The sequence below is a fragment of the Anopheles merus genome, chromosome 2R, assembly GCF_017562075.2.
Source record: "Anopheles merus strain MAF chromosome 2R, AmerM5.1, whole genome shotgun sequence".
NCBI classification, from domain to species: Eukaryota; Metazoa; Arthropoda; class Insecta; order Diptera; family Culicidae; genus Anopheles; species Anopheles merus.
Genome location: NC_054082.1, coordinates 36128763 through 36152263, shown reverse-complemented (window position 1 = coordinate 36152263; position 23501 = coordinate 36128763). Strand labels below are relative to the sequence as shown.

Sequence of the window (23501 nt, the reverse complement as noted above, 5' to 3'; positions counted from 1 at the left end):
TTGCACAGACGCCGGACAATAGGCATCGGGAGCGCGCACACAAATGATTGCCCGCGAAACGAAAGCGAAACTTTGCGCCAACGAATTTATTGCACTTCTGTCGCGTCCCGTACAGGAATAGCACACACACACACATACACACACACACACATACACACACACACACACATACACACATGATGCTGTTTAACCCTTCATCCATCGGGGGAATGCAATTGTACATACGCGTCACGAGTGCATGCGAAGACAGCGCGCTTGTACGCGTCCCGTGACAGATGAGAACACATGCGTCGAGGGGCGTTTTTTTTCTGTGCTCAACGATTTTTGATCCGCATTCAACGAAGCTTCTTGAAGGCGTGTTTTATTTTGCTCGTGTTCCGTTATTGTTCTTTCAAGGGGGGAAGAAGTGCCTCTTTAACTAATGAATTGATCATCGGCGTGCAATGTGTTCGGGCGTACGTGCGTGCTCCTGCGTGCGTTCTGCGAGCTCATTAGCTCGTTGCGATCCGAGGCTTTTCGCATGTTCCCTTCAAACAGCAGCGGTTTAAGAGTGTCTTTTTAATAAGCTGAATTACTTTTTTGTACGTGAAAACAAATGGAGCTGTGAATAGGGATTTTTCTTTTTCCATCTGCCAAAATGTAGTTAAATCATCAAACAGTAGTGTGTTAGCTTAGTTCGCTAAAGTATAATTGTATCGCACATACGAAAACAATTAAAATATTTATAATCTTTTCGGTTTGTTCGGTTCGGTTGTTATGAGAGTTAGTAATACAAAACCCTTTTATGATGGAGAATTTACCTTACTTTAAAATATAATCCAAAACCATTTACCAGCACATCATTTATTAAAACATTTTAGTGTTAAATTGCAACTGCTCACTTTTAAACCCCAGGCACAATGCCAAAGGTACGAGATTTTTTCTTAATTGAATAAACCCATCCTGCCCCAATCATCCGAATCAATTGCCCACGGACAGAAGACATTCCATATTTCCATTCCCTTTTCTCACCAACCAACCAACCCACATTAACCACATACCGACCACAAGCGATCGGTTTCGCAAGACGGTGCCCATTAATCCCCCTCCCCGTCCTCCCTTGTGCTCCAGCAGTGCAACAATGTTGCAACGCCTCCAGACCGATAACAGGACGCCACTTTCCGCCCATCAATGTTGGGATCCGCCTCATCTTCCCTTCGGATCGGTCGGTCGATCGGGAGGGGGTACGTAACCCATGCCATATGAAGGACTGAGCGTCGGGCGCCTGAAATTATTATGGTGCAATAAATAAATGGGATCCGCGCCGACGATTCTCGCCTTGCAAAGGGCGCAAAAAGTAAGTGCAAAACAATCGAGTGCCAACTGCAGGAACGGACATCCTGGCGCGCGCGCGGGGAAGGAGGCAACGTAGGTACGTGCGAATGTTATGCACAACCCCATGCACAACCGATCAATCGAAAATTGTTGGCTAATTTACACGAGCGGGGCAATTTCCTTGGTATGTGGCAGCCATTTTGGACAGCCTCGGACGGGGAGGGGGGGGTTGTTTGCGACAATGCGTGTGGAGATTTCCGACAGCAGGACTCGGTAAATGATGTAAAAATACAAGATTTGTTATTATTAAACTGTTTTTTTTTGTAAATATTTTCCCCGGATTTGCTTAACAATCTCATTACTTTTATTCACAAATTCTAATATCTTAATGCCAAAATAATAATCTCTCCTGCAGTCCCTCTCTCTCTCTCTCTCTCTCCTTCTCTCTAGCAGCCACAGGAAGTAGCCACCGGCCGATACCATTCGCTACGCCGAGCGAATAATTTATACCGCGATCACGTCCCGTGTTACGACTTGTCATCCGGCGCGGGTGTTGCATGTTGCCGCCTTGCTTTTGCCTGTGTCAGCCATGAATTCGTCAAACCGACTTCGGCCGTCAGAGGACAGTGACTTGCGTACGGCGGGATGACGCCATGGACGAGGTGGCGTTCGAATCACCTGCAATCGTTGCGACAGGGTTGCGATCGAGGATTGATCGGGACCGGGGTGTGCATTATGCAAAGTTGCGAGATATTACGTGCGGGCCGTTGCCGTCTTCATTCACACAAAAGGTACTGGGTGTTGTAAACGGGTGCGAAAAAATAAAATTACACGATCACCGTTCCAAAAAGCAGCAGCGATCACTGCTCACTAGTGACACGTTTCCGGAGCCTGGTAACTCCACCACCGTTGGCGAGATTTGACTGCCAATGGGAGCTGGAGTTTCCGCGTGCCGAACGTTAATGCGTCGAGATGCAACCGGGTGCGATAAAGTGTATCAGCTGTGCGTTTGCAATTGAAATGAGAAAATGTGTTTTAAAGCTTACAAAAATGTGATACGTTCATGAAGTGTTTACGCCTTCAAAAGATTGTTTTTAAAATTTAAAGCGAAAAGCCCGTTTGCTACAAAAACCAAACCATTCTAGCAGGCAAGATCTCTGGCTTCAAGAAGCTCTCGCATGCTCACGCTGGTCAAGAATGGATCGCACAAAAACGTCGGGGCAAGACTTGCGCTGCAAAGAAACGACGTCCACCACCACAAAGAAACGCAGCCCAGCAAGAAAACAAGGGCAAAAGGACAGTTGGATGGTACTCCCTTTTGGACTTCACCCCTTCCCCGTTGTGCCAATCCATGTGCCATTTCCCTGTTCCCTGCCGCTGCACCACCATTCGACGCTTAGCAGCAGCGAGTCCTTCTTTGCTTCGGTTCGTTTTGCTGCGCCAGAAAAAAAAATCGCCCATTTACAGAGCCACAACAGGGAAGGGCAAGGAGACCGGGCGAGGGGACGAAACGAAACGAACAAACCGGTTTGCCCTTAAAATGCCATCAAGGCTCCGGGTGTAGGTTTGCTGTTTTCACTTCACAAGCACCACCGATGCCAAGATGCCTGGGAACCTGCCGCAGCAGCAGCAGCAGCTTCAAGCAGGACATGGTCAGCAGCTTCCGAGCAGTTCGGTCGTCCCTTTTTTTTGCCAGAGGATGGAGGATGGAGGGAAGGGAGCGAAAGAGCCCATGCCCTTGTTTGCGCAAGGGCAGCCCCTTTGTCCTGCTGCCCTTTTTTTGTCTGGTGCGCTGATGGTCGAACGAGAATCGCGCCTCTTGCCGTGCTGCATTCGTGGTATAAAAACCTTGCAGGAAGAACCAAAACCCGACCGCGGCGGGACCGTTTATTATGCCCGGCACCAGAGCCGAGGTAAGATTTTGCGATGGCACAAGGACGAGCGTGATTTTCTTTCTTTTTTTGTTTTAAAGGCAACATGTTTTCATGCTTTATGCTTTGTGCCTTTTGCCACTGACCGGTTGCCCCGAAGCGCTCCGAAGTGGATACGGAGCAGGAGGAGCGGGATGGAAACGGGAAGCCGCCACGAATCCATTTAAGAAGCGCTTTTCAACACTTGCACCACCACCAGCCGGGCTGTGGTGGTACGTGTGATTATGCTTTATGTGGCTGCCCTTTGCTGCCCTGGAATGCCCTGGGTTTGCTGATGTGCGAGCAACTCAACAAGAACATCAACAACAACAACAATAACAACAAAAAACTGATGATCGACGAGAATCACGCACCGCCAGCCAGAACGGTTTCGGAATAATCGGTTCGGAGTATATTTTTTTTTCTTCTCTCAGAAAAGGGCGGTCTGAGGGAACGATTTAAAAAGATCGCCCTTTATCGCGCCCTACGTCTAATGGTCATCCTCGGAACGGGGACGGATCATTCCTTTCTGCTTCAATTCATCAACAGCCTGGTGATCGTTTTGTTCTTATCCGTGCTTTTTTTTTCTTCTCCCAACTGCAAACGATCACTAAACGATCCGTCGGGGTTTCAGGTTCAAATGTTTGGCGTTTACAACAACAAAAAAATCCTCCCCGATCCTTCGGCGGTGCATGTCCCGGTATTCGGCACCACGAATTAGCATAGTTATGTAAATTAAATGGCATGTTATGGGGCGCACTTTAACCAATCCGTAAAAGGGGGAGAACACACAAAAAAGGATATCCGAGGCAGCATTCGAGGGATTCTTCCTGTCTATCTCCCGGCTGCAGACAAAATTGGCCACCGACGATCTGTTTTGATCGTTCGCAAACCACAGTCCGGCTGAGAAGAGCACTAAAGTCTGATGTGCAGTGAAGCGTACTACTTAATGACATAGCAACGGCTGCAACGTTTGTGTGTACGCGCGCTTCAGCATATCATTTAAGATTTATCCTGCCCGGGACCGGGGGGGGGGGGGTGCATCAAGCGAAGTTGCTAATTTACTCTTTGAGCGATTTGTTAGGGCGCTTTGGGGCTCAATGGGAGTCACTGTAAATTCTGGCACATACTGGCTGGTAACATGGAAGCCTCGGGCAGCACACTGATGACATGCCGGTTGATTGCAGCAGTTACACGAAACACGTTAGTCCACACTAGTGATGTGCTCTTTGGAGCGCACCCAAGACTCCGATCCGACTTCAGCTAAATTCGAACCACTAATTTCGTCCGGAGTTGGAGTCGTCCGGAGTATCCTGGAGTCGTCCAGAGTATCTTGGAGTCGGTCGGAGTATCCTAGAGTCGTCCGGAGTATCCTGGAGTCGTCCGGAGTCGTCCAAAGTCGTTCGAAATCGTCCGGAATCGGTCAGAGTCGTGCGGAGTCAGAGTCTACTGGAGACTTTCGGAGTCATTCGGAGTCGTCCAGAGTCGATCGGAGTCGACTGGAATCGTCGTCGGTCGGAGTCAACAGGAGCCGTCCGGTGCAATGTGCTTGTGATCAAGTATTTCATTTCGTTGTGTTATTTTTTGTCATTCACTTTACGCGAACACTTCGTATGGCTTTGTTTGGAAGGGCAACAACGGCCGACTCCAGACGACCCCAACTCCAACTGAGTCCGGACGACTCTGGACGACTTCGAACGACTCTGGATAATGTTGGGCGGACCTACCTTCCGGAGTCGGTTCCGAAATTATCGGAATCGGATCGGAATCGACTCTGGAATTTGGCCAACTTTACACTCTACATCACTAGTCCACACACATGTCCGTCGGGTCAGGTAAGATGAGTCTGATGAGAATTAAATCTGCATTACTTGAATGATCTTCGCGGACTTGTGGTGAAAAGACACGATATTGTAAAACATTATGCCGTTCGTTCAGTAATTTAATAACGTCAATAGCCATTGTTAAGCTTTGCTAAGTTATGAAAGACATCGATTTAATGCACATCGCTCTCACAAAGGATGCAAATGCATGTCTTTCACATTCGATCGTCTGCATAAAATGATTTCCACGCGTTCAGAAAGATTCGAAACATAATCTTGAGCCGATAAAAAGAAGATACCTTCCTCGCAAACCACAACATGGCTATGGCACTGCAATAGCACGATACCAGGAACGATGCAAACGAGAATAAATTATGCACTCTGCGATTGCGTGTATACAGGGTAAAATATGCCAACAAACAAAACAAAAACACACACACGATCGTGATCTTCTTTGCCTGCGAGCTTGCAAACCAAACAATATCAACCGCATCGAAACAGCAACCGTTTGACCGACCGACCTAACCACCAACCAGACCACCACCCCTTCGCTCTATTACAGGCACTCAAGGTCTTGCCATCGACGGATAGACGGTACCCACAGCCAGAGAAAACCCGGTCGGCGAAAAGGTTACCATTCGCATATTGAAGGGCGCACACCGCCAACTACGATGCAGCGATGCTGATATGCGATGCCGCGATTTGCACCACGAAGTGCATCGGCAATGGTATCGAGTGCTTTCCGTGGTGCGGGGGAAGAGCGACGAGGAAGAAACATGGACCCCGCATGTTCGGCCGACGAGCTGACGGGTCCGAAAGACACTGGGGTGTTTGATCATGGGCAGCAGAAGATGGCCGAGTACACGATTGGCTAAAGCGGGAAACGCTGCAGTTTATATTCCATTATTCGCCGTTAATCTTTCTGACGAATGATTAATTCGATGGTGATTAAAATCTATTATATTTGTTACACTGGAAAGGGTTGGCGGGCGGAGAGGTAAGAAAATCGAAGAAAAAAGAAGATAAATGTAGCGTTAAGACTGTGTGTGCGAGGCAAACTGTCTATTCGCTATGTAGGAAACACTGGCGGAGCGAAAGAAAGACAGAACAGTTTGGAAACAAGATCATACAAAACGTCTTGGGTTGCGGGGTGGCAGAATCGCTGCACTTCTCAAGGTGCTGTCTTTGCTCCATTCTACTTTGAAGCAGAAGGGTAAGTGTATTTAACCGAGGTGGAAAAAGCCAACCAGTCTTTAAACCTGGCCTGCTAGTAGATTCTAGCTTCCAAGCCAAGAACTACACCGCGGTGGAACGATGGATCAGTTGAGCTGACGAGCAGCAACGAAAACGAGGCAGCAATATTTACGACTTCCTTTGAATTCCATGCCTTTGCCAAGCAATGCCTAATCTGTTTCACTGCGGCTTGTGTGGTCGCACCGTGTCACAGGAAGCAGGCAGGCCTATCGATGCAACCCCGCAGCACCGGATGTTTGTGGTTTAGCTACAAGAACAGCCTGTTTTGCTCTCTACCTCTGCCGCTGTGCTATCGTTTCTGTTTCGCAACATTGTCATCCCTTCCGAACGTAGCTGAAGCGTAACGTCTAGCCTCAAAGCAACAGTAAGCAGAGACGTTTTTTTTTTTTTTTTATAACATAGTTCACCAACGCTTCCGTATGTTCGGATGTGAAACTCGCTTTTATTCGCGTTGTATTCATCGATCGCAGTAATGATAGTATGTTGATTATGATTTTTTTTTTTCGATTCAATAGCCACCGAATTCAAGGGACGTGATCATTATATGAAAATTGGTAATTATAGTACAACTTTCGATGAAATGCTATCCCCAAGTAAGATGAAACAGCGGTTTGCAGTGCCGAATGCCGCACTGTATCCATTTTGGGAGTTTACAGATGAACTGAAAGGTAATCGAATGGCTAAAATTCAACCAAAATTGGCTCTAAATATTCGATTCCGAATGTTTTGATTATGCACAGAACACTAAACTAGACAATTTGCAAGATTCAGTAACAAAAGGTAGGGTAATTGCCCGAGTACCCCAGTGGATGGAAGATGCTGAAGGGAGCGCTCATACACTTATCTGCCTGTGGCAGGTCATCTTTATGCCGTGCGACGCTCAACTTGTCTAGAGGTCGTGCGTTAAACTACCGTTGCTTCCTGTTTGGCTCGGCGGTATGCTCAAACCATCTTTATCGTGTGAAATGGCTCAAAGTGACGCTGTTTTTCGGCGGCTTACCATTTGCAACACTGCACCACGCTATTGCAGGATGCCGTTCCTAGTGCTACGTACAGTCGCGGCTAATCCTGTGTCCGGCAAGGTTTGCTTCCTTTATCCTGTTTTCCCTTCGAGTACACGCAGACCCCGCAGCCAGTCCCGGTCTAGTTACTGCAGGCGAGCCCTTGGTAATAATTTATTAATGCTAGCTTTAATCACATGAATGATACTGCCAATCTGTAATGGGATGCATTGTTGGGTATAATTAATGGCGGCCCACTTCAGATAATACCACCACAAGCGGTATAACTCAACCTACCAGCTGCACTAAAAGCTAACTAGTCCGACAGATCGCCTGATCCGGTGCGATCGAGTCGAACGGATCGATCTGCATGTGAGTCTGATTGTCGTGCACGATACTGTCGACCACGGTCGTACGACGCACCGCGGGCTTTTCCGGCGACTGAGGTGACCAGAGGCGCACCTCGTGATCGATACCGCTCGTGGCCAGCATGCAGATGTACGGATGCGGCTGGACGCAGTTCACGATAAGCTCGTCGGCCTGAAAGACCGAGTGAATGATGCCACTGTGCCGATCCCAGATAAAGAAGTTGCCATCGTCGGAGCTAGATAAAAAAACAGTCCAATTAAAACAAGCATCAGCCTAATTGTTGCATGCCAGAAGCGTCGAACGAGACAGCAAACATACCCGGCTACGATGTAATTTGAATCGCCCAAATAGTTCGCCTCCTTGATGTCCGTCTTCGTGTTGCAGTGTCCAATGTATCGCTGCTCGTAGTCAATCGACATCGTGCGCCAGTACTACAAGAAGAGGATTATTAATGTAATACCAACGCGGGAGTAGCGTAATGAGAAGCACGGCACAAAGCATGTTACCCACATTTTCCTTTTGCTCGTACGATTCAGTCTGCATGCGGCTGCAGGGCGAACGGTGGCGTGCCTTGTCCATCTCAAGCCCTATGTCCTTCTCCAGCATCAGTACGCCCGGGTTCTTTGCGTACGAGGGAAACCGTCGTACCAGCTCCTCCAGGCATATCTGTGCCTCTTTCAGTTTGTCCAGCTTGAGCAGCGCCCTGGCGAGCCGGAAATGGGCCTTCACGTAGTGTGGATCGAGCCGCAATGCAGTGTGACAGTCGCGTACCGCCGCGTACACATCCCCGTACCTGGAAAAATGTGCATAAAATCAAACGCCAAAACCGATTAACCCGATTGAATGCAAAATCATATCCTTGCCACCCATTTACCAGTTCCGTTTCATCAATGCCGTGGCCCGATTTAGGTACAGTATGGCACAATCCTTGCCATTGACTTTCTGTATCGCTTGCGTGTACTTGTTGATCGCCTGCAGAAACTGTTCCTTCTCCAGGCTAGCGTTGCCTTCCTTTTTCAGCTGCTCCACATCTGGGGAGAATTTGTGTTTCGTTTTTTCGGTCCCCACACTTGCTTCCGCGCCGGAGCAATCGGCACCATTCTTGCTGCCTTCGGCCGCACCGGGAAGCTTGGGTAGCTCTAGGAACTGCAAGGTAGTAAAACCCGTTCGTTTGTTAGGTATGCCTACTCAATGTTAAAGAGCCATCACATCCTCGTCCCCTACTACTACTAACCAGTGGATTGCGCGAACGGGTGATGTCGTACAGATAGATGTGTTCCGTACCCATGTTGGCCAGCAGCTCCGTGCCATCCGGGCTAAACGTGAGGTAGGTGACTGCTTTGTACTGATAGATTTCTCCCAGCTGCGACGCGGCCTGGTACTTGCTGCCCAAATGTCCCGGGCAGAAGTACTGCACGCAACCATCCTTCGGGATGTTGTCGATCAGATTGGTGACGGAGACGGTGTCGCCCATCACTTCCGTTCTTCTATTAGGCTGCAAAATACAAGACCCCCCAACAAAACAAAATATCATTTCTGTTTTCGCTCGTCCGAATCGCGTCGACGGTGCCTACATTTCCAAGAGAAATCATGCGACGATCGTACAGCCGGGCGTAGATGTCGTTGGCCCCGATAGCCAGCTGCTCCGGACGCTGCGGGTTGATTGCGATACACTTCACTTCCGGCACGGTGCTCATGTAGCTGCGCAGGTCGATCAGTACGTTCGCGTCCTGTCCGTGGCAAGCGTGCGGTTGGCGCAGATCGTGCTGCAGTACCAGCCCATCCTCGGCCGCAGACCAAAACATGTGCGCATTCCGGGGCGAGGTGGCCAACCGCTTGACGCGCTGCAGATGGCAACTGCACTGCCGGATCGGGTTGTCGTTCTGTCGGTTGATGTCGAACACGAACGTCTTACTGTCGCCGGCACCGGTCACCAGCATGGAGTTGCCCCGCTTCGGCAAAAACTGTAGGCAGTGTTGTGGTGGAGGAAAAAAGAATCAAGTTAAATTGAGGTCGTTTTAAAGGGAGTTTTTTCCACAACCGTACCTTGACGGAAAAAATGTTCCCCTCGTGCGGTGTCATCAGATCGTGCAGCAGCTTGTGGCGGAACGGATCCCACAGCATCACATGGAAATCGTCCGAGGCGGAAGCGAGTATGTGCCCGTTGTCGCTCCACTGCAGACAGTTCACACATCCGTTGTGACCGCGCAGTTCCGCTTCCAGCTCGATGTTGTCCACGAACTGCGGTGCCGTTCGGAGCCGGTTCCGCAGCACATGCTCCATGTCCCAGTACGGGCGGCTAGTCAAGATTTTGGTGACATTTGTCGTGTTGCCGTACGGCTGTTTCGGTTTCATGTTCATTGCTCACCGGATGCAGCTGCTGCTCGATTGCGAGCAGAGCGTTCTATAAAGATAAACAAACGGTACCCTTCCGGAAGCAATTCGAAACCCCCGGAACGGATGTCGATTGATGGTGGTGGAATTTGTTGACTTGGTGAATATAGTGGGTAGACTGAGTACCTGTGTACCAGAAACAAACGTTTTCCTATGACAGGCAGGACCGCTGCAAACAAAAACAGGACGTTAAACACGTCAATACGTCACACCGTGACAGTAGATGGATTTTCTATCACATCCCACACCCTCTCCCTACCTGCCGCGGGGACACTTCCAACAACAGCTTCTGCTACGCCTCTCTCTGCTCCGCCTCGCCCACGGCCTACCGAGTAGGTCGTTATCTCTTTCACACCTCCACTGCCTCCCGCTACCGCTATCGCCTGGACACAAACAACAAGACGGTATTTGTTCGCACTTGTCCCCGCGTCTCACGATCACGGCGCCCCGTTTGGAATGTGTGCACCCGTTTAGTGTGTGCAGCTTTCCAGAACGTTCATGTTGGCAGTGAGATTGATTCACTTTGCTCCAGGGGGTAAATATTCAACCGTGAAAACGGTGCTCAAGAACAGAAAGAGCCCAGTCGGTTTCGATAATCTGCAGCTTGTAATAGGGTAAATTTTAGCTTTTCTCTAGCGTTATCGTGTACGCTGAAAGGTCTTCTCTTTTCTTTTCTTTTTTTTCCACGAAACACCGACTCCTATACTGTGGGGAATGGTGGAGCCGTGGCTGCTCCAACGTATATTCCTGTCCCTGCGTGGAGTGGACACATTTCCAGCCTGGATCTGTTTAGCGATACTTGTTCGCTCTAATTGCGATGAGCCAATTTCGCTACGAACGTATCTTTTTCTTTACCTTTTATCACTCACAATCCACGAAGACGTCGCAATGCACCGATGACAACAAATGAATAAATTGCATTGACAAATCAAAACATCTCGCCCAGCGCAGAACAACCTCAAGCCGCGTCTACACGGCTTAATTAAAATAATAATTTTCCGACAACAAAATCGCATATTTTTTATTATTTTGTCAAGTTAAGCTCATTTCCACACATTATTCTTCGATCAATTTCACTTGCCATCGATTTGTACACCATTCATCTCTCAGTATAGCTATGAAATGCGAATTTTCCTGATAATTATGGCTATTTTACACTTGAACCAGCTTGTCCCGATTGTGCTAAACTGTCATTTTGGCGAACGATAGGGATACCAGACCTTGAAACACCTTGTTGTTGTTGATCTTTCTCTCCCTCTTGTTTTCTCTTGCTCTCTTTCTCTCTCCCTCTTTATTGACAGCGAATCTTGTTTACATCTGCACGCGCATTTTCGTTCCGCGGTACAGGTGGTGTGTATTTCGCAACTAGTTTCGTAGTAGAAATCAATTAAACTAGTGCATTAAACTACGTTTCGGAATTGTTTAGTATTTGGTGCGTATTTGTGCTTAATTATAAAGAAAAATGAGCGATACATTCATGTCGGAGAGTGAGGAAGAAGGGGGCGATTTTTCAGCGTCCGAAGACGAATGGTTGCCCGGGAAATCGGATGGCAAGAACAAACGAAAGCGGAACGATTCTTCGGATAGTGAAGCTGTTACCGACGAATCGGATGGCCACTCCGAAGATGATGAGATAACCTCCAAAACAGTTGGTAAAGGCAAACAAATGGCCAAAAACAACCAACGATTCCACAAAAGGTACGCGTCCCCCGCTGCAAACACGTGCACGCTACTTCATTCGTGACCTTGAATCGGCTGTTCAAAACGGTTGGGGATTGGAATTTGTTACCTGCTTCAAAAAGGGTTAACAAAACCCCAACGCGTTATGTCGTGCTCTATCTAATTCTTTTTTTTCCTTTTCTTACTAGCAACACAAAAGGCAAACCGCAAACTAACCGCACGGGAAAGGCCACTGGAACCATTGGAAGAGCATCAGTAAAGCAAAGCTCATATCAAGATTCCGAATCCGACTCTGGCGACGAACATCTTGTTGATCCCACTAAACTGGATCTAAATTCAAAGTTTTTTGCTGCTATCTCATCGAGCTCGCTCGCTGGCGAAAAGGTAGCCGCACAAGATGCCGCCCCAGTGTTCGATTGTAACGCTGGGATGGGAAAACTCTCCGATAGTTCAGAAGAGGAAGAGGATGCTGTGGTACGGCACGACAATTGCACTCCCGAAGACCGTAAGGGGCGAAAGTTGATAGCAAAAATCAACGAAGCGTCGCAGGCGTACGTAAATTTCCAGGACTTTACTAAAACGCTCGAAACGGCCAAGAACCATCTCGAAAGCGCTACGAAAAAGCAACAACAACTCACTGCCGGCAATGCGATCGACATTTCAAGCCTGCTTGCCATGGGTGAAAAGAGTTCGACGGTGGCCGAAAAACCTGTCCCTTCCGCCAAAGGAACCGCGACCAAGTCCCGTAAGGCAGCGAAAAAGCAGGCAGAATCCGACTCCGACTGGGAGGAAGTTGAGGAGGGTGCCGAGCCGGCTAGTACGTCCCGTGCACAAACGGTTCAAATCACCCTCAAACCGGAGCTGGCAAAGCAGAAGAAGAAAAAGTGTACCGAAATCGATGTGGAGGCGTACATCAACCGGATGATCAATCGCGAGAAACGGGACGCTCAGCTGGTATTGCACAAGGTGACCATCATAATGGGCATTGCGCATGGGAACTTTACCAACGGCGTGTTGAATTCGCCCACCTTGCTGGCAATCGGCAATGCGCTCATACCATCGGAACGGTGCTATCCCAACGGTCGCACCAATGTGCAGTACTTTCAGCAGATCATGCAGTACTATCGTGAAATCGTTGATCTGAAGGACAGGCGAATGTTTGTGAACAGCTGGAAAAGGCTGACGTTGGAAAAATCGCTTCGCCTTCAGCTGCTCTCACAGATGGCCAACTGTAAGCGGGATTACATTTTGATGTTCATCATACTGCTACGCTCTATTGGCGTGCAGTGTCGGATGGTGACATCGTTACAGGTGGTGCCGAAGGTGCTGTCCAACTCAGATCTGCTGAAAGTGGTACCGGCAAAGGAGAAAATGAAAGTGGCCAAGGACACGAAGAAAAACGTCGAGAGCGATCATGATTATGGCGAGGAAAAGAAGAAAAAAGCTAAAGTAAGTAGGAAACGGAAATCTTCGCCTGTCGAAATTCCGCAGCTAGATGGAGCAGATGATACGGAAAGCAGCCGAAGTAACCGTTCTAAGCAGAAGCGAACGTCAGCTGTACCGGATAGTAACGCGAAGGTGTCGAAGGAAGCAACTAAACCGGTCAGTATTTCACCGCGAAAAACACGAAAACAACGAAGTGATGAAGCAAAGACTGCAGAAAAGGATGAAACAACAAAGGTAAAAGTTCAAAACAGGTTGAGGTAGTTTTACCTATTTATTTTGTTTTCTTTCCCCTTTTAGTCTGTAGCTAAAAATAGTAAACCATCTAAAGAGGCTAAAAATGTAAAAAGTAAGTCCGAACCGGTAAAGACACCCGCCACCAGCTCCCAAGATAAAAACGGCGAATCGTCCAAAATGATACGAAGAGATTATGAAGCGAAGAAAGACAAGAATGACAAACTGCCGGAAAAATCAACCATCAAACCTATTACCAAACCCACTACCAAATCCACCACCAGTACACCTTCGCCCGTCAAAAAGATCGTCAAAATTGAACGATTCAACCCAAAAACGAGAAAACTGCTCAAAAATCCAGTGCTATCGACGGACGACGACGAAAACAGCACCAAAACGAGCTCGTGCAACAAGCTGAACCTGTGGATTGAAGCCTTTGCCGAGGAGGAGCAATGCTGGATTCCGTTGGACGTTACGCGCGGCCTGATGGAGTGTGTCAATGAAATCGTTCAGCAAGCATCCACCCCTATGCTGTACGTGCTCGCCTGGAACAACGACGGCTCGATAAAGGACATCTCTGCGCGCTACTGTGCGGACTATCTTACCGTAACGATTAAACATCGCATCATGCAGCAGTGGATGGACAACGTGCTGGGTCCGTTTAGGGGCGGCAAACAGTGCGCTGCACGGGACGCTGCCGAAGATCGGGAACTGAACCGTATACTGGAGGAGCGTCCACTGCCACGCACGGTGGCGGAGTACAAAAACCATCCTTACTTTGCGCTGAAGCGCCATTTGCTGAAGTTTGAAGCGATCTACCCGCCGGATGCGCCAACGCTTGGGTTTACCTCTGGCAAGGAACCGGTGTACGCTCGCGAATGCGTACAAACGTTGCATGCGCGCGAAGTGTGGCTGAAGCAGGCGCGTACGGTGAAAATGTTCGAAACACCGTACAAAATTGTTTCAGGCCGGCCCAAGTACGACAGGGTGAGTTGGGTTGGATATGGATTTTAGAACATTTAATCAACTAAACCAAATACTGTTTTAAAATTCTAGTCATCCGGACAAATGTTGCCATCGCAACCGCTTGAGCTATTTGGCTACTGGCAGACGGAAGAGTACGATCCGCCGACGGCTGAGGGTGGAATCGTGCCGCGGAATGCGTACGGCAATGTGGAGCTATTCAAGCCCTGCATGCTGCCCAAGAAGACAGTCCATCTGCAACGTAAGTGGACGGAACACAAAATGCCTTTAACATTTGAAGTAATTTTGAACCTTACACCACATTTACAGTGCCGGGACTGAACCGAATATGCAAAAAACTTCGCATCGACTGTGCTCAGGCCGTCACTGGGTTCGATTTTCACGGCGGCAGTAGTCACCCGGTGTACGATGGGTTCGTCGTCTGCGAAGAATTTAAGGATGTAGTCGTCGACGCCTGGCATGAGGAGCAGCAAGCCGAAGAGCAACGAGCGAGGGAAAAGTACGAGAAGCGTGTGTATGGTAATTGGAAGAAGCTAATCAAGGGTTTGCTGATCCGCCGAAAGCTCCAGCACAAGTACAACTTTGATAATCTCGTCCAGTAGAACTGGGGCACACGTTTGCTCTGGTTCATTTCACACAAATTGAATGATGTTTAGGTATGTTTACTCTTTTATTGTTTTGCTGTTAATTTGTTCACGTTTTGTGTGTTACTTTATTACGGTTCAGCATTTTTTTTTTCTATAAAGGTCGATCCTTGCATTACTCTTGAAGCTCTCTGTTTTCGTGTATCACGAAATGTTGTGAATTAGGCTTTCGTTTTCAAAACTTTTACCTTATTATATTGTTACTCCGAGTTACATACATTGCACCTTGTCAACGTAAATAAAAATGCGTGTTCAGTATTATGCAATTGGTTTAAAGTCCAACCAAATGCTGCCCTTGGGATTCAACATAAACTGATCCGGGTCCATTTCGAACGGTTCAATCGTTTTGCTGCTGACAGAGATTGAGAAACGTTCCACTACCTCTACTATCGCCCGTCTCACCTGCGTCACAGCAAAACGCATCCCCAAACACATGCGCGGACCATCGCCGAACGGGAAGTAAACGCCACGCTCGCGGTACGCCTTACTGCCTCCGTTTTCGGCCGCGAACCGTTTCGGGTCGTACTTATACGGATCGGCAAAGTGTTCCGCATCAAAGCAGATCGAATAGTACGGCAGCACAACAGTTGTACCCTTTTTGACGAATATTTTACGATCCTTCGGCCCGACGAGCGTCGTATCGGCGGTGCACCGCTTGGACATGACGGCCATCAGCGGATGGATGCGCATAGATTCACAAATAATCTGTTCCAGCAGGGCCATTTCCCCCAGCTGCTCGTACGACATGGTTCCACCGCCCACCTGCTTTGCCTTTGCAATTTCATCGCGCAGCTCCTGCTGGATGGCCGGATATTTGGCCAGGTCGTACAGGCAGTAGGTCAGCACAATGCTGGATGTTTCAAAACCATCGGCAAAGAACGACACACCATGCCCGGCGATGTCGATGTCCGTAATCTGCTTGCGATCCTGCAGCTGCAGCAGATGGTCCAGAAAATCGGTCCGATTGATTTTATTCTCCTTCCGATAGCGTATTGCGTCCTGCATGATGCGAATGAAGAACTGCTCCGTATCCTTCGGGATGAAGGTAAACTTGTAGAATTTCTTCACCGACGGGATAAAGGTCGTTACCAGCATGGCAAGCAGCACGACAAAGTTAAAGTTCATGATACGCTTGCCCATCATACGAATTTCCGGGTTTTCTTTCACGAACGATTGGGCATCGATGGCGAAGATGCAGCTGGCCACTACATCGGTGGTGTACTTTGCCATGACCTAATGGAAATAAATTGACGTGAACATCAGGAAGAACTCTCGGATGGCATTCTTCAAACTTTACCTCCTTTGCATCCAACGTTGCTACGCCGTCACTGGATTTGGCCTGCGTTCGCAAATAATCGGTCATATGTTCGCAAACTTCGTCCATCAAATGTGCCATCGCTTTAATCTAGTTTCAAAGAAATACAACATTTCAAACCGAGGCATTTAATAGCGCAAAGCCAGACAACGAACCCGATTGTTGGTGAAGCCAGGGGTAATCTCCGCCCGGCGGGTTTTCCATTTTTCCCCACTCAAGCTGAACGGATTGCGGGCCAGCAGCGGATCGGACTTTTCGTCAACAGTGTCCGAAAAATCATTTTCAGCAAAGTTTTGGAAGCCTTTGCTCAGCACCTCTTTGATCAGCTCCGGATCACGTACCATTAGCTGAGGTGACCGTATGCTGAAGAATCCGACGGCTGGTTCATTTTTGAAGTCACTGTAAAAATCGAAACATTTTATTAGGCTTAAGGACACTAGGGAGCGGTTCTGCTACTGGAATAGGGAAAATTTTAAGACCGGAAAAGACTCATTTCTACGATAGATCTGAAAACAGCAGAGATGGCTCCACCGCTGGGATGGGTCTGGAACTAGATGGGTCAAAAATCGCACACTTTTAGGACCTACTCCAAGGCCATAACTGAGTAACAGGCGTAAAATAACCATTAATCAAACTTGGGCTCATAAAACTTACGATAAAATCCAAATAAGCAACGGTCACAGAAGACAGATTCAAATTTTGATAGAAATCGTTCGAATTGGCAACACTGGACACGTCAACATTGTCGCTGTCATTCGCTGACAGCGCCGACAGTACAATTGTCAATTTGCCGAGTTCGTCCAAAACAAGACTCAAGCCGTATCTCTGCCGCACGATGTTCAAGAAGTAAGTAAAATAAATGCAGCGTCTGTTGCAAATCAAAGTGAATAACATTCAAAAATATAATATTACAACAGGTTTGACGAAAAAGAAAGCGTCTCTGGGGTGCAGCAACTGAAGTCCTCGGTGCAGAAAGGCATCCGGGCCAAGCTGATTGAGCAGTTTCCCACCATCGAAAACCACATCGATCTAGTTTTACCGAAGAAAGATGCTTTCCGGATAGTTAAGTGGTGAGTGCATCTGCATACGCTGATCAATATGACCTTTAAAATCAAAAATTAACTGATAATAATTCCTCGCTCTGCCTCATTCCTTGGCACGTTTCAGTCACGACCATATTGAACTGCTAATCAACGGCGCAGGCGAGCAGGTTTTCTTCCGTCACAGAGACGGACCATGGATGCCGACGTTGAAGCTGTTCCATCGGTTTCCATTCTTCCTGCCGATGGAACAGGTGGACAAGGGTGCGATCCGGTTCGTACTAAGCGGAGCCAACATTATGTGCCCCGGGCTGACGTCACCGGGTGCGTGCATGACCAAGGTGGAGAAGGGAACGGTTGTGGCAATAATGGCCGAAGGCAAGCAGCACGCGCTGGCCATCGGATTGACCGCCATGTCGACCGATGATATGTGAGTATTGGTTTTATTGCTGTTATAAATATCATTGCGCTGTAGGAAAATCGAGTCGTATGTTTATACGCTTTTCTTTTTACCTCTGTTTTGATTTCAGTGCCAAAGTAAATAAGGGCGTTGGTGTGGAAAATTGCCACTATCTCAACGACGGATTGTGGCAGATGAAACCGATTAAATAAAACACGTCCTAAAAGGGCTTTTCTCGATTGCTGTGTTTTACACGAAACGGCTGGTGAGTTATTTGCAATTGAAACCAATTGAAAGAACATACCTAGACGATCGCGTTTGATGGCATGAAATAAGAATAGAAACATACCAAAAAATCATTCTCTAAATATGTTTCTGCCCGTTAGTCAAACATTTAACTGTATGAGGCGTTCTTTATATATTTTTCTGCTGCAAAATGAGCTACGTTTTGGATATGCGGTAGTCTAACGAATGGACAAGGCCACACTGAATTGATTCCCATTCGGATTCTGCCCACGTATCAAAAACTGTTGCCCTGGTCGTAGCGCTAAATAGGATGAAAGCAACACTTTGCATTCAGTGCAATCCTATTACATTTCATTGATTGCTATTAGAAACATCTAACCAGAATTTGAACTTAAAATAATCTTTTTTGGTGCAAATAATCCAGATTTTCTTCCTTCCTTATGCAAGTTCACTGTACCATTTGTCATTTGCCCAGTACCAATCTGTTGACACTATAGCTTGGTAATTTATATGCACATGTTTTTTTACATTTAAACAGGTTCTCTTAAGTCCGTTATTGAACCATTTAAAATTAATTGATTAATTAGTGCCCACTACTCGTTTAAGAAACACTGTACTTTAATCAACTGTCAAATTCATCATTTAAATACACAGAAATTACTACAGTAATTATAACTCACTTGTAAAGTTGATCATAATTGTAGACAGTGTGCCGCTTTTTGGTCAACAAGTACGGTATGTTGCCGAGCAGTATTTTCGGTTTCGGTCCCCTGACGCCATACTTCTCCCAGAATCCAAACTCCCACGTAAGAAATATATACACTAATGCGACGAAGGCCACAACTGCGCCGAACAGAATGAGCAACATCGTTCGGTCGGTTTGACTTGAAGCGTTTCGCGTTGCCAACGGAAGAAAACACACCAATTTATAACGTTCCTTCTGTTCCACGAATCTCCGCGCACCCACTATCGAATGCTTCCGATCGACACAATCGACCGATCAGAACTGGTTCGGTTGGACTGACTGTGCGTTGGTTATTGCGTTGGCGAAAGATTTTAAATCTCTCGACGACTCTCGATTGAAAATTCGCCACCATTTGGTCATCGTAGTCTTTGGTATGGTTTAGCGCACACGCGCGAGTGTATGATTCGCACACTTGCGTACGCGATAACATTGTTTGAATGCGGCGACCGTTGCCCGATGCCGCGCGCGCGGTTTCTTGCTAGTGTATGTGCGGTGTAAGTTTATATTAATTTTAGCATATGTAGTTGTCCCACCAGCGATTTGGAGGGGATTTGCTTCTTGGAATAAGGCGCAGCAGATGACGCCATGGCACCGAAACATGCCGTAACGATGCAGTACATATGCCCATTGTACATATTTATTCTAATGGAGTAATGGAGTTTGCAATCTGAATGGGCGGCAAACCCAATGTGAAGACCTTATCGAATTCTATGCTCCGAATTCGTAAGTTATGCCTAACAATCTCAACGTATTATCATCAAGAAAGGGAAGAAAAAAACTTCACACAAACAAAACAATTTACCGCGCTCAGTTGCGATAGTACACACGTTACGTCTGGAAGGTGATAAATTACTTAATTTATAGATTACACTCCAGCTGTTTTGGTTTTTGTTTTTGACCCCCTCAAACACTTTGCACGATTCGTTCCGTGGCTGCCTGCATTATGCTCGCAAGCCAAGGTTATATTCATACGTAGTTTGATTCTATTTAAAATCAACCCACCCTCTCGGAGCTGTGCTAACTAAGGTCAGCACCAGAACAGAACCACCACACGCTTCCTTTAGTGTGGAAGCGTGGCACATAGATCGCTTGGTCGCCGTATGGTTGTGCTGCTGTTCGTGAATGTGCTGCAAAAACAGATCGATGCCATATGTGTCCTCCAGATGCACGCTTTCCGTTGTTTGGTGAGATGGGTCGGGGGAAGAGGTTCAATTTTAGGCAGAAACTCACGAATTGTATTTTATCGGAATTGTGCCATATTCTGATTTATTAATCTTACACTTATTGCCGTTTTTCTTATTCGTTTTTATATATTAGTTGCATGCCCAATAAAATCCCAGTAAAAGCCTGGTTACAAACAATTCAAAACAAACATGCGATAACCGATTTCCAAGAGGTTTCCCTCCCAAGTTCCCGGAGGGAGATAATATGCCATACGAGAAACAAATCAGTTCCACAGGGCACCCCGTGTGTGTTGGGTCGGTGGTAGGAGAATTGCAAACTCATCGTTCAAAAAGGCAATTGAGTTCAATTGATGCGACACACTCCCTTGGCTATTCATTCGCAGTATCGTGTTCAGTGCATCTCACCTCACTGACGAACAAACAAAACACGACCAAGTAAACATTCAACTGCCAGAGTGCTCAAACTTTACCCTTCCGTCCTCGGTGATTTTGCTACACGATTAAACTGCGTGATTTAAAGTCTGGAAAGCAGCTTGAATAAATTTCTCTCTCTATCCTATAGACGATATCGTCTGCATACTGTTAAATTGGGTTTCAACCGCCCAGCACAAGAACCACTCAATGATCCAATGGTAAACGCACCAGTTATTACAAGGCCGGATGTTGGATCGATTCTAATCGTCTTCTCCCAAGAACGATAGATGGAATTTTAGTAAAAAAAATCTTGTATTTAATAACGAACGAAGCTATGCCAATGTTCAAGTTGTTTAATGTTAATTTTCCTCGTTTATTTAATTAAATATTAATAAAATTTCAAGCTCTAAAAACCATAAAAATGTGTAAAGAACATTATATTTTCTAAAAAGGAATAAAAGAAACGCCATTTAAAGGTCATCGCATGTAATCTGTAAAAAAAGGTTCGCATGTCATATCTTCTGTTATCGTACCTTGCATTAAGATATCTTCTATTTATAACCACACACTCCCACTGACTCATCAATCACAACCTCCGTCACTAATCCAATTCGACACACCCCCCACGGTTACTCTTGGCTTACGCCTCAATCGGTTTATAATCCAACCAGATACCGCCCAGCGGACAGACGATGAACGCTTTCGGATCCAGCTGGATTGGCTGTTTCGATTTGGAGTTGACCGACACCTCGTACTTGGTGATCACCTCGAACAGACCCCGCTTAACCTGCATCAGTGCGAAGCGCATACCGAGACACTGTCGCGGTCCGTCGCCGAACGGTAGGAAGCAGCCCTTCTCGCGGTACACCTTGGTGCCGCCGGTTGCCGGCGAGAAGCGGTCCGGGTTGAAGCGTTCCGGCTCCTCGTAGTACTCCTTGTCGCGATGGACGGCCCACACGGGCAGCATTACCGGGAGGCCCCGTTCGATCAGCACCTTCTGACCGTCCGTTACCTCCAGCTCGGTGGGTACGGTGCATACCTTCGACAAAAAGGCGGCCGGTGGCCAAATGCGCAGTGCCTCTGTACAAAGCAAAGAAAAGGCATATTCAACACAACACACTCTTGCAAAATCTCCCTCCTTAGTTATCGCTTACCGTACAACACCTGATCGAGGTAGGGCAGTTCCAGCAGCGCATCGTAATCGATGCTGCCGTCCTCATTCCGAGCGGCCATCAGTTCGCTCCGGAGCGTCTCCTGGCAGTCCGGATTTCTGGCCAGCTCGTAAAGCGTAAAGCACATTGCCAGGCTGGACGTTTCGAAGCCATCGATGAAGAAGGTCACACCGTGCGCGGCCATATCGAGCGAGCTGAGCTGCTTCTTCGCGCGCAGTGCCATCAGATGATCGAGATAGTCGACGCGCTTAACATTGTTCTGCTCCCGGTAGGCGACCGCTTTCTCCATCAGATCGGTAAAAAACTGTTCGATCTCTTTCGACACGAACGAAATCTTGATCAGCTTCTTGAGCGCCGGTATTAACCCGATCAGCAGAAACATCACGACGATTTGGAAGTTCGGCTCGAGCAGCTTCCGGCCCATCTCGCGTATTTCGGCCTTCTCCTTGGTGAACGATTGCGCGTCGGCCGCAAAGATGCAGCTCGACACGACGTCGGTCGTGTACTTGGCACAGAGTTCACGCGTCTCGATCGGTCCCTTGGTGGTGTGCTGCGCGATGTACTGCTTCATCCGGTTCGATACGTCCTCCACGAACGGAAACAGGGCCTTCATCTGTGCGAGGGGGGATCGATGGAGAGTTTGGAAAGTTATATGATCTTCTCATTCAAAATGTGCAAAACTGCTGGGGGCTTTTGGGTGTTCCACAACATACCCGGGACGTGGTAAAGGCCGGCGTCACCTCGGCACGCTTCTCCTTCCACTCTTCGCCCTTGAGCATGAAGGGATTGCGGCCAAAGATGGGATCGCTGTCCTTGCTGACCGAATCGGCAAACTCGTTATCTTGGAACTGTTTAAAGTTCTTTATCAGCACGTCTTTGATGAGTTCGGGCTTCATCACCAGCACTGCCGGTTGGCGCCCATTGAAGACGCCAATCAGATTGCCCTTCGAGCGGTACTTGCTGTGGGTGACAGCATAGGCCTTGTTAGTGAGCCAAGCCAACATTCTAAAATGATACTCACTCGTAAATGTCCTGAAAGTCGTCCACGAACGGGCGGTTGCGCAGGATAAAGCTGGGAAAGTTACCGAACAGTAACCGCGGCGCCGGTCCCGGAACGCCCCGCTTCGTCCAGTAGTTGCTGTACCATGCCAGATACACGTACACGAACGTGATCGCCGTCACCAGCAGTGTAACGGTGACAAACATCTTTTACGTTTAAAAACACCCGCCCGTGATCACTTTCGAACGGTGCTTGAAGGGAAGAACGGATTAACGGAATACGCACAACACCTCCGCGCTGCTCCGTGTTCGGGGAGCGAATGTTAGGATTACGCTTGCGAGACTGGCGCGTTTGACTGCTGCGCGGCCAAATTGTATGATTTTTTCTTTCTTCTTCTTCATACGCATCGGCGCAGGTTAGTGTTTGTGAGGGGCCGATGCCATCATCGATCGAGGTTCGCCTGCCGCGTGTTAGTGTACATTTCGGTTGACCGTTGGTGGTAACGGTTCTAACATTCATAATATTCGGGAAGCATTAATGGAGGGATATCGGAGTGCGAAAGGAATTTACTAAAAATAAACTGAAACGAACGGGGCATGTTTGGAGAACTGCGGAGGACGGATAGACAGAGAACGCGCCACCATCTGTTATATTTATGCTACACAACGATAGGGTGGTGTGTAAAGACCACTTGAATTTGACTATCTCTTGGTGACTTTTTATCGGATGTGATTTTTTGTTCGCTTATCAGCGAGCTTGCTGAACAGAGTTTAGTGTACATATATGGCTATCCGTGCAAAAGGGGTGATTGGTAGCCAGGGAGCTCAAGTAACTACAATCTCCTGCTCGGTACATGATTAAACATGTACAGCTGGACATTCATTTTCAGTTAAAATTACGAAATAAGACACATTTCGGTGTAAAATATTCCAACG

General features: G+C 47.6%; 4 protein-coding genes and 1 long non-coding RNA gene across 7 annotated transcripts; 3 read left to right on the top strand and 2 right to left on the bottom strand.

Moving 5' to 3' along the window:
* Positions 1-6723: 6723 nt before the first annotated feature.
* On the bottom strand, positions 6724-10968 carry LOC121588998 (WD and tetratricopeptide repeats protein 1-like). Of its 3 annotated transcripts, none has more exons than XM_041907503.1 (10): positions 10325-10968; positions 10192-10234; positions 9718-10099; positions 9246-9635; positions 8906-9166; positions 8546-8817; positions 8182-8464; positions 7990-8102; positions 7600-7906; positions 6724-7517 (listed from the first exon to the last, which is right to left on the bottom strand). In XM_041907503.1, exons 3-9 carry the CDS (start codon positions 10030-10032, stop codon positions 7615-7617), a joined length of 1926 nt encoding a protein of 641 aa, XP_041763437.1. In that variant the 5' UTR covers positions 10033-10099; positions 10192-10234; positions 10325-10968; the 3' UTR covers positions 6724-7517; positions 7600-7614. The 3 variants fall into 3 exon arrangements, with proteins under 3 accessions (XP_041763437.1, XP_041763438.1, XP_041763436.1); XM_041907504.1 differs by having other exon boundaries at positions 9718-10075; XM_041907502.1 differs by having other exon boundaries at positions 9718-10234.
* A 403-nt stretch (positions 10969-11371) lies between these two features.
* LOC121587641 (DNA repair protein complementing XP-C cells homolog) lies at positions 11372-15358 on the top strand. The gene is made up of 5 exons (XM_041904601.1): positions 11372-11763; positions 11934-13425; positions 13489-14409; positions 14479-14647; positions 14716-15358. Exons 1-5 carry the CDS (start codon positions 11528-11530, stop codon positions 15006-15008), a joined length of 3111 nt encoding a protein of 1036 aa, XP_041760535.1. The 5' UTR covers positions 11372-11527; the 3' UTR covers positions 15009-15358.
* Positions 15053-22923, bottom strand: LOC121587643 (probable cytochrome P450 28a5). Its single transcript, XM_041904603.1, has 9 exons — positions 22588-22923; positions 22280-22526; positions 21549-22179; positions 21070-21474; positions 20957-20968; positions 18732-18894; positions 16521-16764; positions 16348-16455; positions 15053-16283 (listed from the first exon to the last, which is right to left on the bottom strand). The coding sequence occupies exons 1-9, from the start codon at positions 22770-22772 to the stop codon at positions 15309-15311; spliced, it is 2970 nt and encodes a 989-aa protein (XP_041760537.1). The 5' UTR covers positions 22773-22923; the 3' UTR covers positions 15053-15308.
* Positions 16826-18064, top strand: LOC121587642 (malignant T-cell-amplified sequence 1 homolog). Its single transcript, XM_041904602.1, has 4 exons — positions 16826-17211; positions 17283-17435; positions 17533-17835; positions 17936-18064. The coding sequence occupies exons 1-4, from the start codon at positions 17201-17203 to the stop codon at positions 18015-18017; spliced, it is 549 nt and encodes a 182-aa protein (XP_041760536.1). The 5' UTR covers positions 16826-17200; the 3' UTR covers positions 18018-18064.
* Positions 20260-20888, top strand: LOC121587644. Its single transcript, XR_006004087.1, has 2 exons — positions 20260-20463; positions 20543-20888. It is a non-coding gene; the product is annotated as an uncharacterized LOC121587644 (long non-coding RNA).
* Positions 22924-23501: the final 578 nt, after the last annotated feature.

Bases quoted from the DNA above. Each gene is read 5' to 3' on its own strand.
- LOC121587643 (XM_041904603.1), bottom strand. From the start codon at position 22,772: ATGTTTGTCACCGTTACACTGCTGGTGACGGCGATCACGTTCGTGTAC. The intron at 21,475-21,548 runs GTAAGCGATAAC...TGCTTTGTACAG, and splicing joins CCTCGATCAGGTGTTGTACG to AGGCACTGCGCATTTGGCCA. The intron at 16,456-16,520 runs GTTCGTTGTCTG...CTTTGAAACTAG, and splicing joins CTGGCTTCACCAACAATCGG to ATTAAAGCGATGGCACATTT.
- LOC121588998 (XM_041907502.1), bottom strand. From the start codon at position 10,032: ATGAACATGAAACCGAAACAGCCGTACGGCAACACGACAAATGTCACC. The intron at 8,103-8,181 runs GTGGGTAACATG...CTCTTCTTGTAG, and splicing joins CGTACGAGCAAAAGGAAAAT to TACTGGCGCACGATGTCGAT. The intron at 7,907-7,989 runs GTATGTTTGCTG...TTTTTTATCTAG, and splicing joins TCAAATTACATCGTAGCCGG to CTCCGACGATGGCAACTTCT.
- LOC121587642 (XM_041904602.1), top strand. The intron at 17,436-17,532 runs GTGAGTGCATCT...GGCACGTTTCAG, and splicing joins GCTTTCCGGATAGTTAAGTG to TCACGACCATATTGAACTGC. The intron at 17,836-17,935 runs GTGAGTATTGGT...TTTTGATTTCAG, and splicing joins GCCATGTCGACCGATGATAT to TGCCAAAGTAAATAAGGGCG.
- LOC121587641 (XM_041904601.1), top strand. From the start codon at position 11,528: ATGAGCGATACATTCATGTCGGAGAGTGAGGAAGAAGGGGGCGATTTT. The intron at 14,410-14,478 runs GTGAGTTGGGTT...TTAAAATTCTAG, and splicing joins GCCGGCCCAAGTACGACAGG to TCATCCGGACAAATGTTGCC. The intron at 14,648-14,715 runs GTAAGTGGACGG...CCACATTTACAG, and splicing joins GAAGACAGTCCATCTGCAAC to TGCCGGGACTGAACCGAATA.